General features: G+C 55.5%; 1 protein-coding gene and 1 long non-coding RNA gene across 2 annotated transcripts; both read right to left on the bottom strand.

Annotated features, from left to right (window-relative positions):
- Positions 1 to 163: 163 nt before the first annotated feature.
- Positions 164 to 2,599, bottom strand: LOC119110597 (uncharacterized). The gene has a single exon (XM_037234474.1). The coding sequence runs from the start codon at positions 2,517 to 2,519 to the stop codon at positions 927 to 929; it is 1,593 nt and encodes a 530-aa protein (XP_037090369.1). The 5' UTR covers positions 2,520 to 2,599; the 3' UTR covers positions 164 to 926.
- An 11-nt stretch (positions 2,600 to 2,610) lies between these two features.
- Positions 2,611 to 11,001, bottom strand: LOC119110598 (uncharacterized). The gene is made up of 3 exons (XR_005095516.1): positions 10,878 to 11,001; positions 5,669 to 5,727; positions 2,611 to 2,753 (listed from the first exon to the last, which is right to left on the bottom strand). It is a non-coding gene; the product is annotated as an uncharacterized LOC119110598 (long non-coding RNA).
- Positions 11,002 to 12,768: the final 1,767 nt, after the last annotated feature.

The following is a 12,768-nucleotide window of genomic DNA, read 5'->3' as shown; positions in this document are numbered from 1 at the left end:
GTCTATCGCTGAGCACATCGTTTGACACGGTGCCAACAGCAGGGTCGCTCGTAAACACGTCTAGCCCATTTGAGGACCTAACGATCATGTGCACGTCACACACCCGGTGGCATTCAGCCCAGCCACAGTGAATACCCTTGCTCGTATCGGTCAGTGCGACAGCCGACATCACACGCACATTTACAGCACATATCAAGCACTTAAGTTAAGACACGCAAGCACGCATGTGCTAAGGTTTTTTGATCACCCCAGCGCTATGCTGGGAATCCGTGTACTAGTAATTTGCGTGCATGGGATTCCTGGTCTACTTTTGCACTGGCTCCAAACACGATGCTTAATCAACATCTGCTGTCGCTTGTCACGTTCAGTACATCTGAACGGTTGTTCACAACAGTCAATGGACGTCCCTGCTGTTGGTGGTGGCGTCAACACCGAACGAGCCATGTAACAATTCTCAGATTAGCTCACGCTGATGCCTTCAAGACGAAGCCGCGTCGCATTTCAGCGACGCTTTTTCGCACACATAGTAAGAGACGTCCAGGCTCTCTCAACCGACAAGTCAGCCACGCTCAAAGCGGAATAAATAAGTACGTAGGTGTGTAATAAATAAGGAAACGAACAGCAGGCGGGGCGCCGCGCGCCTAGTCAGATAACAAACCGATGTCGCGGCACACACTCCTGGTTAAAACGACTCGTCCTCGGCCGCGGGCGAGCCGAGCCCGCCGGCGGCGAGTGTCTGCGCTCACTGAGAAAGACGGCGAGTATCCCGCGCGGTTGAGATTACCAGCCTCCGCGCTCGCCACCGTCGTCGTGCGAGCGTTCGCGCGGCGCGTTCGCCACTATCACGTGCCAGCCTGGTCGGCCACCGTCCGCAGAACTGACGACTGTCCGTGGCGGCGGCCCGGTCCCCGACCGCGGCCGGCCACTCAGTTGGGACACTTCACGAACTCGGGGTTGTCGATGCCGGCCGCGAACGACGACGTCTTGCCGCTGAAAGAGCGTACCCGCGAGAAGAGGAAGATGGAGACGATGCAGGCGATGACCAGCACCAGCAGCAGCATGATGAGACCGGCCACGAAGCCAGGCACCGACATGCAGATGTTGTGGCGCCTCTCGCGGGCGTCCAACGACTCGGACACCACCACCGTCTCCTTGTTGGCGTTGAGGTTGAAGGCGACGTCCCCAGGCGCCACCACCTGGATGATGCGTTCCGTCTCGACGTCGGTCATCTCCTGCGCCTCGCGCTTGTAGACATGGCTGGGCGCGTGCCGGCGGCGTCGCGCGCCGGCCCGCTCCGCCTCCGCCTCCGCCTTGGCGGCCGCCTCCTCACCCATCCGGTCCAGCTCCTGCTCGTTAATGGCGCGCGGCTGGCCCGAGATGGCGTACTGGCCCTCGGCCAGCGCCACTCCCGCCCGGTTGACGCCGCTGTAGCCGGAGCTGGGCCGCGGCGGCCGCGGCAGGCGCAGTGAGCCGGGCGCGAGCGGGAACGACACCGGCTGCGGGATGGGTCCACTGGGCCGACCGCCGGCTGGCGGCCGCCGCTGGCCGCCTACCGCCTGCCCGTCGCGGTTCTGCGCGCCCTGCTGCAGCGCCGCGGCGCCGCCGCCGCCCAGCCGGTTGGTGTCGACGCCGTCGTTCTGCGCGTCGACGACGACGGGCTCCTTCTCGCTGCCGGCGCCCTGGTAGTCACCGGCTGGCACGCGCGGGTTGACGTCGTAGTTCTGCGGACCGGGGCCGCCGCACGCCGGCTCCGGGCACTGGTAGCGGCACACCTGGATCACGCACTGGAAGTGCACGTTCATCGAGTCGGGGAACTTGAACGCCTGGAAGTAGGCGTAGGAGACAACCGACGCCGACGAGCCGAAGTTCTTGATCTTCTGGAACTTGGACATGACCTTGGGTCGCGCCACACAGCCGTTGCCGTCGACCAGCTGAATGGGCGCGCGCCGACCGTCATGTGCCACGCAGTTGCGGACCAGCATGTCGAACTTGTTCTCGTCGTCCTTGATGGCCAGCACCATGGTCATAGTCTGACCGATCTTGACGATGCCGGACACTTCCGAAGCCCACGGGCCCTTGCCGACCTGGATCTGCATCCAGCACTGCAGGTTATCGCCGAGGAAGTTGGCCGTGACGGCGTTCAGCATGTCCACCTGGAACGGCTTGAACGTCACCTTCTTCTCGTAGTAGTCGTACCAGGTGCAGCGGAGCTTGCGCGCCTGGTCCCACACCTCCTGCACCAGCGGGTCGTACTGGATGATGATGGTGTTCTCCACGAAGCTGCCGGCCGGGTTCGGCTGGCCGTAGCTGCCCGTCTCTGAGGCGGCCATGCCGCACGAGTTGAGGTAGATCTCGAACTGGGCGTTGAGCGAGCCCGAGCCGGGCTGCATGTGCACGCAGTTACCGTCCGAGTAGTGGCCCTTGCTGAAGATCATGCCGTAGAACGGCCGGTCGAAGTCGACACTGACGCGCATGCTGGCCTTCTCGCACTGCACCTCGATGTTGCGGATCTTGGGCATATCGGGCGCCGGCAGGAGCCACGGGTCGGCGTCGGTGGTGGCCGGGCCGCTGTAGCCAGGCTCCGGCGGCGCGCTGTAGCCGGCGCCCGGCGGCGGCGGCGCCCCTCCGAACGACGGCGGCGGCGGCCCGCCGTAGCTGGGACCGCCGAACCCCGGTCCGTCCAGCACCGGCCCACCGCCGCCGCGGTGCTCGACCGGCAGGTGCGCTGACCCGAGGTCGTCGCACGCCGCGAACTGGAACAGACAGGCGCCGGGTTAGATGGCTCGATCAGACAAGACGGAACGCACCGAGAATGGGCATGCTGTGAATGGCCGATCGATCACGCTTGTCATGCCCATAACTGGGCCACGTTCGAATCGATCCAGTGGAGAGTAAATGTGAATTCCGCCGCAACCGAGGAGCCTTTCAGGAAGGTGTAAACCGATGCATTGCAAGACTTGGGGAAAGTTTATTGGTTGTGTAGCTCGTTCACAAACTCGTATACATCCAGCTCCCACGGGCATGCCGCTCCCACGTGCCTACAGCTGACCACTCTGACAGCCGGTTGGGCCTACGGTGAGAGTCAGCGGAGGTCAGTGTCCGACACCTCTTTCTGTTCCGACTCCCGCAGTTGGTCGAAAGGCTGCCCGTCACGCGGGGGCGAGAGCTGTGTGACTGACTTGTTTTTCGGGCAGACAAAGCACGTGCTGCTCTAGAGAAAGCGAATTTTTGCTCGAGTGGTAATTCAGTGCCAAACCACTCGTTTTTGTGCAGAAGTCGAATGTGTGAGGATTTCTCTTGGGCCTGTTGAGACACAGAGTTGAAAGGCTGTTGGAATAGAGCGATGGAGATGTCGGTTGTCGGTATCTGATTGGCTACTGGCCAAAAATAAAAACTACCAGCCCACGTCGCGCTGAATGAAAACTTGGCTCCAGTGTAAGAATTAAAATGTCATGCGTGCAATTCAAACTGAGTGTTCATTCATGATGATTAGATTGTTGCATGATCACTATCAAATGGAGTTTCGTTTCGTGATCACCACATAAGGATTGTAATTACGATTTGAATTGCAATAGTGGAAGGGCGTGTCCTGCGTGCCTCAGCTATCAATGCCAGTTTTTCTGGCTAATAGATAATGAAAGCTTTCCCACACGAACTTGGCCAGGCAATCAGGTTAGTGGTGTACCGTCTACGAACTAGCCTATTTTGAAGCGTCACATGACGAAACACGGCCGACGTTAATGGGAAGTGAAATTGTGGGTATCTGCCAAACTCCCTTGATTGGCTAACAAAATTAAGTGCCAGATAAGTGGGGCGCATTACCATATTTCCTGAACTACGATACGGCTTGCACTGCGCGCACGACACGCTATCTTCTGACAGAAATCGGAACGATCATTGATCACGACGCGACAGACGATCTCGATGCTCGCGAAGCGCGAGAATGCTAGGACCATTAGCAGCGCAGCTGGTTACCGGAGACACGTGTGTGCCGCCAGCAGGCATCCCGCGTTTTCTCGGACTGCAGGCCGCCACTGGGCCACCATTGTCTCGCCCCCACCCGGCCCGAATCTCGGCCGGCAGCGCGCACCCTCCGCCTGACACGGATGTGCGCCCCCGGAGCTGGGTGTGTGTGTGACATCAATAGGCCTCCAGCGACTTTCGCCACTTTGAATAGCAACCGGAAATGACGTCACGTCTGATGCCATTCATGGATGCCATACATTACTCCGGGAGAGCCGACAGATCGCCTGTCGACGAACTTGACCTGCCCGATCTCACCAGGCGCCGCTAGCGCAAGACAGTGCCCTATCTTGGCGAATCGCGCCTGGCTATCCAGAGTCAGCTGAGGTGCGGGCTTCAGAGTGGCATTGAGGTCGGCGTCGCCACTGCCACTCCTCTCCGACAGCCAGTTTTTGAGCCCGCGCGATCAGGAGGCGCCGCGCCCACACCGAGGCCCGATGCGGCGCCCCGTCCTCCTTACGTCAAACGGGCTTCTTGATATCGTTGACCCCGTCTCCGGCGATGAATAAGCCATGTCTGGCGCCTGGCCGGCCTCGGCTCTCGTCTGACGCGAGCCGGGCCCGGTCGGACCGGCGGCCGTGCCCGAGCGGTCGGGTGCCGTACGCGGGCGCTCCGTCCCGACGGTCACGCGGCCGGCGTGCGTGAGATCTGGGCCGTGCCAGGCGTGCCGGCCGCCGCCCATTATAGCCGCTGCTGGAGGGAGGCGGGCCAAGCGACGCCGCGCGCACGCTCTGCTGGAGGCGCGGCGCCTCTGCCGGCCGGATACGCGCCTCGTGGAGGAAAGGGTGGTGGGAAGCGGTGAAGGAGGAAGCAGTGTGCCCGGCTGTGTAGGTGTGACGTGGTAGTGTGTTGTTCTAGACCTGCTGAAACACATCTCATACCATACGGTGACGATTGATCCATGAGCGGAATGGTGCTAGTATCTAACTGTTTAGGACAATGCATGTTTTAGAGTAAATTGGTATATTTAGATATCAATAGCGTGTCAACAGCGTGCGGGCTGCTCAAAAGTAGCCCACACGCATTTTCGTTGATTGACGCCTGCGTAGTGATGACTTTTCTACTCAGTACTCAATAACAGCAACCATTAGCGCACGGGATGCTCCAAAACCGCGGTCACATTCCCACAGTTCACCTACTTACCTAATATTCATCGGTACTATGCCGCTGATCCATTGCAAATGACGGCACCACGCAACCACATTTTCTCGTGTGAAAATATCCCACGCAGTTCATGAATGAAAACATACCCCACCGGGCTGGAGGAGAATTTGCCCTGCAGCTGTGGCTGGTTGTTGGGCATTGTCCTCTTGGATGCACCAGTTCAGGGCTCTGGTCTCATCTTACAATACCCTTCTCAAATGGTCGATTTTAGGTTCACTCACGAGGGAAATAATTTGCCCATCGAACCTTAATCACTTTTAAATATGCTTCGTTGCATATGCGCCTCGTATCTAAGCATGACAGCCCTTTTTAGTAACCGTGTATCTGTGACCCAAATGCGTATTCACTTATGAGCCTCGGGGAAATTCCGGCGTCGTTCCAATAATTACACAATATTCCATTCCAGCATGACACCGTTCATCACCATCGCATCAGATGGCGTGACCTCATTCCTGGCCACACGCTTCTGCCAACATCTCACCTGGAGCAGCAGAAGAACGCTGGCTGGCAGGAAGAAGTTTCCCATGTTGGTGGTCTAGTCTGCAAAACAGACCGCAACCGGTTAGTTATCACGCGCGAGGCCTCCTCAAGTCAAGAAAACGAAGCCGTGGACTGACTGATAGCGTGACGTGGGATGGGTAGGACTGATGTGATTACAATATGTATGTCGAGCGCCGCAGGGCCGCTGCTCTTCGGACCCGTCACGGCGAGAAGTGCATCGAAGAACAAGCACGTAGCGGCGACCGCGATGCGGCACATGTGCATAACCTGAAGAAGGGGTATGGTTCTCCGGCTCGATGCCCCGCTAGACATTCCTCACCCGTCGTTATGCTGAGCGGGGAAATTACCAAACCCCAGCCCGCTTTTCACAACCCATTTGGTTGTCTGCTCAACTGTATTCACCAGGCGGGTTCGCTTTACCGCACAAGCGTGCTAGCCTACGTAAACCGGATGTGATCCATGGAACCAAATATCACCCGGGGTGCACACCTCAGACCCATTTTCTGTCAGAATTCGCCAAGGTAATTGGCATCCGACAGCTCACCACCCCGGAAGCACAGCTGCTAGACACGTGGTCCAAATACCGGGCAAATAGTGCGGCGTTATAGGTCACGCCGCGGCAAACAAAGCGCGTGCGCGTCGGCCCCGTGACGGCAGCAGCCGGCGGCCCCACGTGCTGGGGCGGCGGGCCCCGGGGCGCGAGCGCTGTACGGGCCGGGACGAGCCCGGACATGCGCCGACTGGCGCCCGGGGCGACTGTTTGTCTGCCGACAGGCGGCGCGGCCGCGTGGGCCGTTATCCGGCGCGGCGGGAGAAGCCGGCCACCGGCCGCCGGCCGCCGGCCGCCGCGCCGCACGAATGGGGTCAGTCGAGCTCGGACGAGCCGGAGTCTGGCCGACGGGAGCCAAGGCCGCGCCGGCGCCGGCGTCGCCCCTCTGCCACCGCTCCCGGCCCGCAGGATTGGGCTGCGGGCCCAGCGTCACCCCTCGGTGAACTCCCCCAGGCCTGAGCGGCTGCGGTGGGGACGCCGACCGGCGCACGCAGGCGGTGGGGCTGCCGGCTGGCAGATCCGGGTTGGAGCAGGTGGGGCAGGACGACGCGCTGAATGAGCCCGCTCTACGGCTGGTGTGTGAGAAACGGACTGTCCCAAGATCCGGGTCCGCGGTACGTTGGAGCTCAGGCGGGAGCGTCGTCTTTTGTGTGGCGATGGCGTATGAAATCCATGACAACAGAAGGCGATTTGAATGCAGATTATGTTCGTATTTAGAGCCGTCCAGTGGCCTTTGTCTGTTAATAACAACCAGCGGCCCTGGCGACGTGGGCATTCGTTGTGTTTCACATGTGCGCAATAGGGCATTCCTACACATCTGTTCAGGCAGAGCTGAGGTTTAAACTAGGTAGCTCAGTTGCCGGCTGAAGCGAGGTGGCTCTCGCATAAATCGCATAAATGCTCACGTAGATTGACAACGAAATGTCATCTTCCACATCCCAATTTAATGGAAATTGGACATCACAGTCTGACTCTGTTTCCACCCACTTCAAATTAGTGCTAAGTGGACAAAGTATTATGACTGGCTGCGGAAGCCTAAATTGGTTTAAAGGCACAGGTGACACAGTTGAGATGAATCAGCGCAAAAATTGTCGACTCTTGGAAGCTGACAGAAACCAATGACTTGCACATCTCTACCGCAACGATCGGAAGTGTTCTGACTTTCATTTACTCGGATGATTAAACATTGTGTAGAGTTTTTCAATGCCTCTGGGGAAGCCCTCAAGCGGACTTTGACAATTTTCACCTTAGTTGTGTTTTCCACTTTTCAAGGCAACAGTTACAGTGGCCGAAGACTCTGCTGTACTGATACTGCCTTTCAAAGCGTACTTTTAGACCCCTTACAAAGCTCGTTTACTGATATCCTTTTAGTTAGATTTGGAGGATAGAAGCTCAGTTTAATAGAGCTCGCTCTCCACTGTCCGTAACGTTTGACAGGCTGACGGTTTCCGTTGTCTCAAGTGCACAACAGACCCCCAGTTTCCACCGTCCGCATTTTTCCCGAACTCCCATCATTGAAGCGTCCAGCGGAGCCCAAACACCTGCCACCGTCCGACGCTCAGCCCTGGTGCAGGGCGACGCGGCTCGAGCCCGCGGCGCCGGCCGCCGGCTCGCCACGGCTCGATCCGGGTCGACCGGTGGCCACGGCTGGCGGTGCGCGCCGCCGCCGCCGCCCAGATGGTGCCGGCGCGGCGGCGGCTGATGGTCGGCGGCGGCGGCGGCCGGCGCTGAGGTCGCGTTCGGTAATGGTGCGGCTTGTTCGCAGCCGACAGCAGGCTCGTGTGCGCCGGACGGCACGGGCCGAGCGCGCCGACTGGTAATGGTGGCTGCTGTTGTCGGGCGCACGGCTGGTAAAGCCATTGGTCTCGCGAGCATGACACACGTCTGTCTGCCACATGCTGTGCGATAGCAAGCCTGGATGCCTCTTCTGGTAAGCTAGAGGCCTGACGAGTCCCGGATAGATCGGCAGCGTTTTTTTTTTTTTTCTATGGAACAAAACATGAAAGTACCACGAAGTTACCACGGAGGTACCATGAAAGTTTCACCAACGTAAACCACACAGGTACCATGAGAGTACTATGGAAGTACCACGAAAGCACCACTTTGAAAGAACCATGACGGCACTACGAAAGTATTACTAAAGTACCCTTAAAGTACTAAGAAACTGTCACAAAAGTTCCACTGAACTAATACCAAAGCATCACGAAAGTGCCGCGGATATACCACAACGTACCACAAAAGTACCACAGTACTTCACTGGAGCATCATGGAAAAAGCATAGGACTTTTACATGGGCCTTCATGGACTTTTTCAATAGGGCATAGTACCGCAACTATCTACTATGAACGCTGCCGTGGGCGATGAACCTTGAGTCAGCTGGTCGCCACACGTTATGCACGGCAGGAAGACCGGTTTGCAAGGTCTGTGCGCTTTCTGTCACGTTTCCTGTCACGGCAGGAAGACCGGTTTGCGAGGTCTGCGGTCTTTACGCCCATGACACCTGTTACGACTGGACGCCTCGGGAAATCCCCTCTCAGGAACAGAAGCATGTTTATATGCAACCCCTCTTCATATGTCATTGAGCGGACCATCTCAAACAGATGTTGAATTTTCCTGTCAGCGGGTGCCGAAATACGATGCGCACGCATGTGAACAAAAAACATCCCGTTGAAAGGCAGTTTCCACTGCGGAAACGTCATGGAAAGGACGCAAGAGATGTGCGGAGGGGGAGTTGCAGCGTTGTTCACATGGTCGACTGTGGCTGCGAATAGACCGCGTCCCGCAGCCACTTTCCGGCGCACAGTCGAAAAATCCCGACCACTGAGTGTTCTTTACACGACGTGGCCACCCAGATTTGGTCTGGCTAGTCTGTTTGCGGTTCAGGATGTTATCAGATCCTGTCATGTGCCTGGCATTTCTGGGCGCGATTCAATTGATCCTCACAACAACGGTTAGAGGTACGGGTCAATCATGATGCGGCGCCGAGAGCTCGGAATCCGGTCTGATCACGGCGTGTGCCCAATCGCACGGCGTCGCTATCCATCAGCTCGTGTATGTGTGTGTGTGTCCGCGTGTCTGTGTGTTTGTGTGTGACCGATAGCGCGGAGGCTGCTGCATCCGGCCACGTGCCCGACATTTACCCGCTGCCCCACATCCAGGGGCACGCATGCCGGGACACCCTCGCTTCCCTGCGCCGCCTGCCGAGCCTCCATGCAGAGGTGCTGACGACGACGTCGCTGCACGAACGGCTGCAACGTGTCTCCGTGTATGTGTCGCGTGGATCACGTGACTGAGCGCCTGGCGCTGCCCCACCAGGGCCTGGCGCTGATCCCCGTTCCCGGTTCTGTCCTTGTTTTTGGAAAGATGAATGCTCGACAGCTTGGGTATTTTACGTTTTGCAAGAGGTTGCGCGATTAAGCTCTTAAGTTGGAAAACAACTCAACATATTGTTATAAGACTCGCGTTTGTCTAAAAAGCTTGTTTTACTTTAATCGGAAGTGGCAACAAACGTTGTGAATCGGGCTTTCATTGGTATTTAGAGTCACACTTGGCTTTTAGGCAAGTGTACGCATTGTAGCTATGCATCTATCACACTAACTCTGCCAATTTGCATTTATCAAAAATCAAAACGATTTCTGGTGGTTTCAAGTCTTTCCGAGATGTCTATGTATTTTCCGAAAAACTGAGCGTAGTGCAGACAATCTTCCAAGGGCAAGGGTACAATGAAGTAAAATGTTTTTAAGGCCGCGGGGGTCTTTTGGTACCCGTGGCAGTTACTGCGAGTTGATTTAAGTGTTCAATGCCATTAATGCTATTTTCCGTGAATTTTATTATTCTAAAAAATATGGTCTGTGGACACTTGCGCTGGCAAAATATATCCAAACAAGACATGATTTGAATCTACAGAAATGGTAGCATGGGATGCTGCGAAATGAGCGTTATTTGTATCTATAATACACAAGGTATGTCTACGGCTGGATCATAAAGCTCCACCTGAACTTTGAGATATATCATATCTCTTTGTAGCAGGCATCCCTCTTGGTCATTGACAATGCACCGAGAACTTGCTCCAGGGCAAAATGTCTGAACGTTTATCAGAAACAGTACAGGCTACATCTGAACGTTCATCGGAAACTGGACAGGCTGCGTCCGGAAGTTTATCGGAAACAGGACAGGCTACGTCTGAACGTTCATCGGAAACTGGACAGGCTGTGTCCGGAAGTTTATCGGAAACAGGACAGGCTGCGTCCGAACGTTCATCGGAAACTGGACAGGCTGCGTCCGGAAGTTCATCGGAAACAGGACAGGCTACGTCTGAACGCTTATCGGAAGCAGGACAGGCTACGCCTGATCGTTTATCGGAAGCAGGACAGGCTACGTCTGAATTTTTGTCGTAAAAAGACAGGCTAACATTAAAAAGGTAAACATGTATGTTACAGAGAGCTGTTCTGCCATAAGAAACTTGGAGCGAATGCTGCAATGACCAACCAATTAAAGCCTGACTTAGACACATAAAAATCGCTTTATCGTAGCCCGGGCATGAAACCTGATGCAATAACAGAACCGACATAAATCAAAAGCATATGTACAGTGGTGGGTGAGTGCAGGTACTGTCTGGTTCCCAGTGACTTGCGCTTACCTAGGCGAGGGAGATCCTTGCAGTAGTCAGAGCACAGAAGCTCACGAATCGATCCTGGTAGCCCGATGTCGATTTACCGCTGCGCATGCGCACTGGTGTCCGATACACCCGCCACCGCCCGATGTCGGCCCAACACTGAGTGGAAGTAGGTTAGTAAGGTGGTTTTATCCGACCGGCCGCTGCAGGTCCGGGTTGGCGGAGGAACTTTCACAAACATTGTGCACTGCTGCAGTGTGAGTGTTATGCCCGACCAAAACATATACGAATGCTTTATAACACAGATAAAAGCATGAAAAGCCATCGGCAGCACCAAAGGTCAGCCGCGAAGAGGTGGAATTCCACCAGCTGTAGGTTTGCACGGTTTGGGTGCACTTTGCTGGCGCGCTATTCCGGACCGGACAACGGCGTCGTGGATGCGCGGTGGCGAAAGTAAAAGCTTTGACCTGGGACCGGAAACCGGACGTGTGGGTGTTGCGCTACCGCGCGCCTATCCCAGTGTCATAATGGGACGACACTGACGTCTCCGGAACGTCCCGCAGGAGTGCCGGATAAATTCTTATTTTCGGGATCAATATGTCAAAATTAGATTGCCCACATAAGCGATGTTCAAACGGATGTTCGGTTTATTTAACAAAATAAGCGCTTTCAATCTATCTGCAAAGTTTTGTTTTGACTATAATGAAATCGTACGAAGTATGCTAGCCTTCAAAATGTTTTAAGAATGGGCTGCACAAGTGGTATGAGTGTCACAAGTTTTACTGATAACCAAAGGAAATGAAATATGCGACGTCGGGACCATTTTGACCAGGGATGTCAGTGTTTGTAGATTAGGGGGGGGGGGGGGCCAAACCGAAGGCCCGACAACCAGGGATGTCAGTGTTTGTAGATTAGGGGGGGGGGGGCCAAACCGAAGGCCCGACAACCAGGGAGGTCAGTGTTTGTAGATTAGGGGGGGCCAAACCGAAGGCCCGACAACCAGGGATGTCAGTGTTTGTAGATTAGGGGGGGGGGGGGCCAAGCCGAAGGCCCGACAACCAGGGATGTCAGTGTTTGTAGATTAGGGGGGGCCAAACCGAAGGCCCGACAACCAGGCATGTCAGTGTTTGTAGATTAGGGGGGGCCAAACCGAAGGCCCGACAACCTCCCTCCCCGCACATTTTTCTCACCAGATTATGCCTACTTTAATTTGCTTAAACTCAATATATGTTTTCAATTTTGGTATAATTCATAAGTATTTAATTTGAGCAGTGTAGAAGTCATGCAGTGTCGGATCCAGGGAGTATGCACTGGACGCACGCGCCTCTTCTGATCGGCACGTGAAGGCGCCCCTTCAGAGGCCACCTTAGGCCGCCGATGGCGCTCTTCTAAGACGGTCATGGGACACGGCACGCACTTTGTTTATGGGGACATGGACGGTTTTAGCCATGAAGGGCTTAGGTCATCCCCATATTCCAGAGCTTTTCACTTCAACATTACAAAGAATTGCGTGTCTAATGGCGCTAGGTATGTGAAGTTTGTTGCAATCGTTTATCCGCTCAGCTGGTACAATTTTTATCTTGTAGTGAGAGCAACCACGAATTTTTGCTATGAGAGTGGTGCGAAACGCCACTACGCAGAAAGATCAAAGAAGATTGTCTTCGTGTTATGATCATCTTTTACCCACGTTTTTTGTAGTATTCCAGCCAAAAACATTATGGGGAGCCAACATGGGGGGCCAAACTCAACATGGGGGGGGGGCAGTGCCCTCACAAAAGAATACAAATCGGCACCCGTGATTTTGACGTGTATCTTAGGCAATTTGCGCGCAAGCATTTATCGACACTCATGTGTCTGTAGTTGCGTTCTGCTAAGATGCCAGGGAAAACTGTCATTTGTCAATCATCAAATCATT

Source organism: Pollicipes pollicipes, unplaced genomic scaffold (genome assembly GCF_011947565.3).
Source record: "Pollicipes pollicipes isolate AB1234 unplaced genomic scaffold, Ppol_2.1 Scaffold_7231;HRSCAF=8579_pilon_pilon_pilon, whole genome shotgun sequence".
Classification (NCBI taxonomy): Eukaryota; Metazoa; Arthropoda; class Thecostraca; order Pollicipedomorpha; family Pollicipedidae; genus Pollicipes; species Pollicipes pollicipes.
This window is presented reverse-complemented; position numbering and strand designations above follow the sequence as displayed.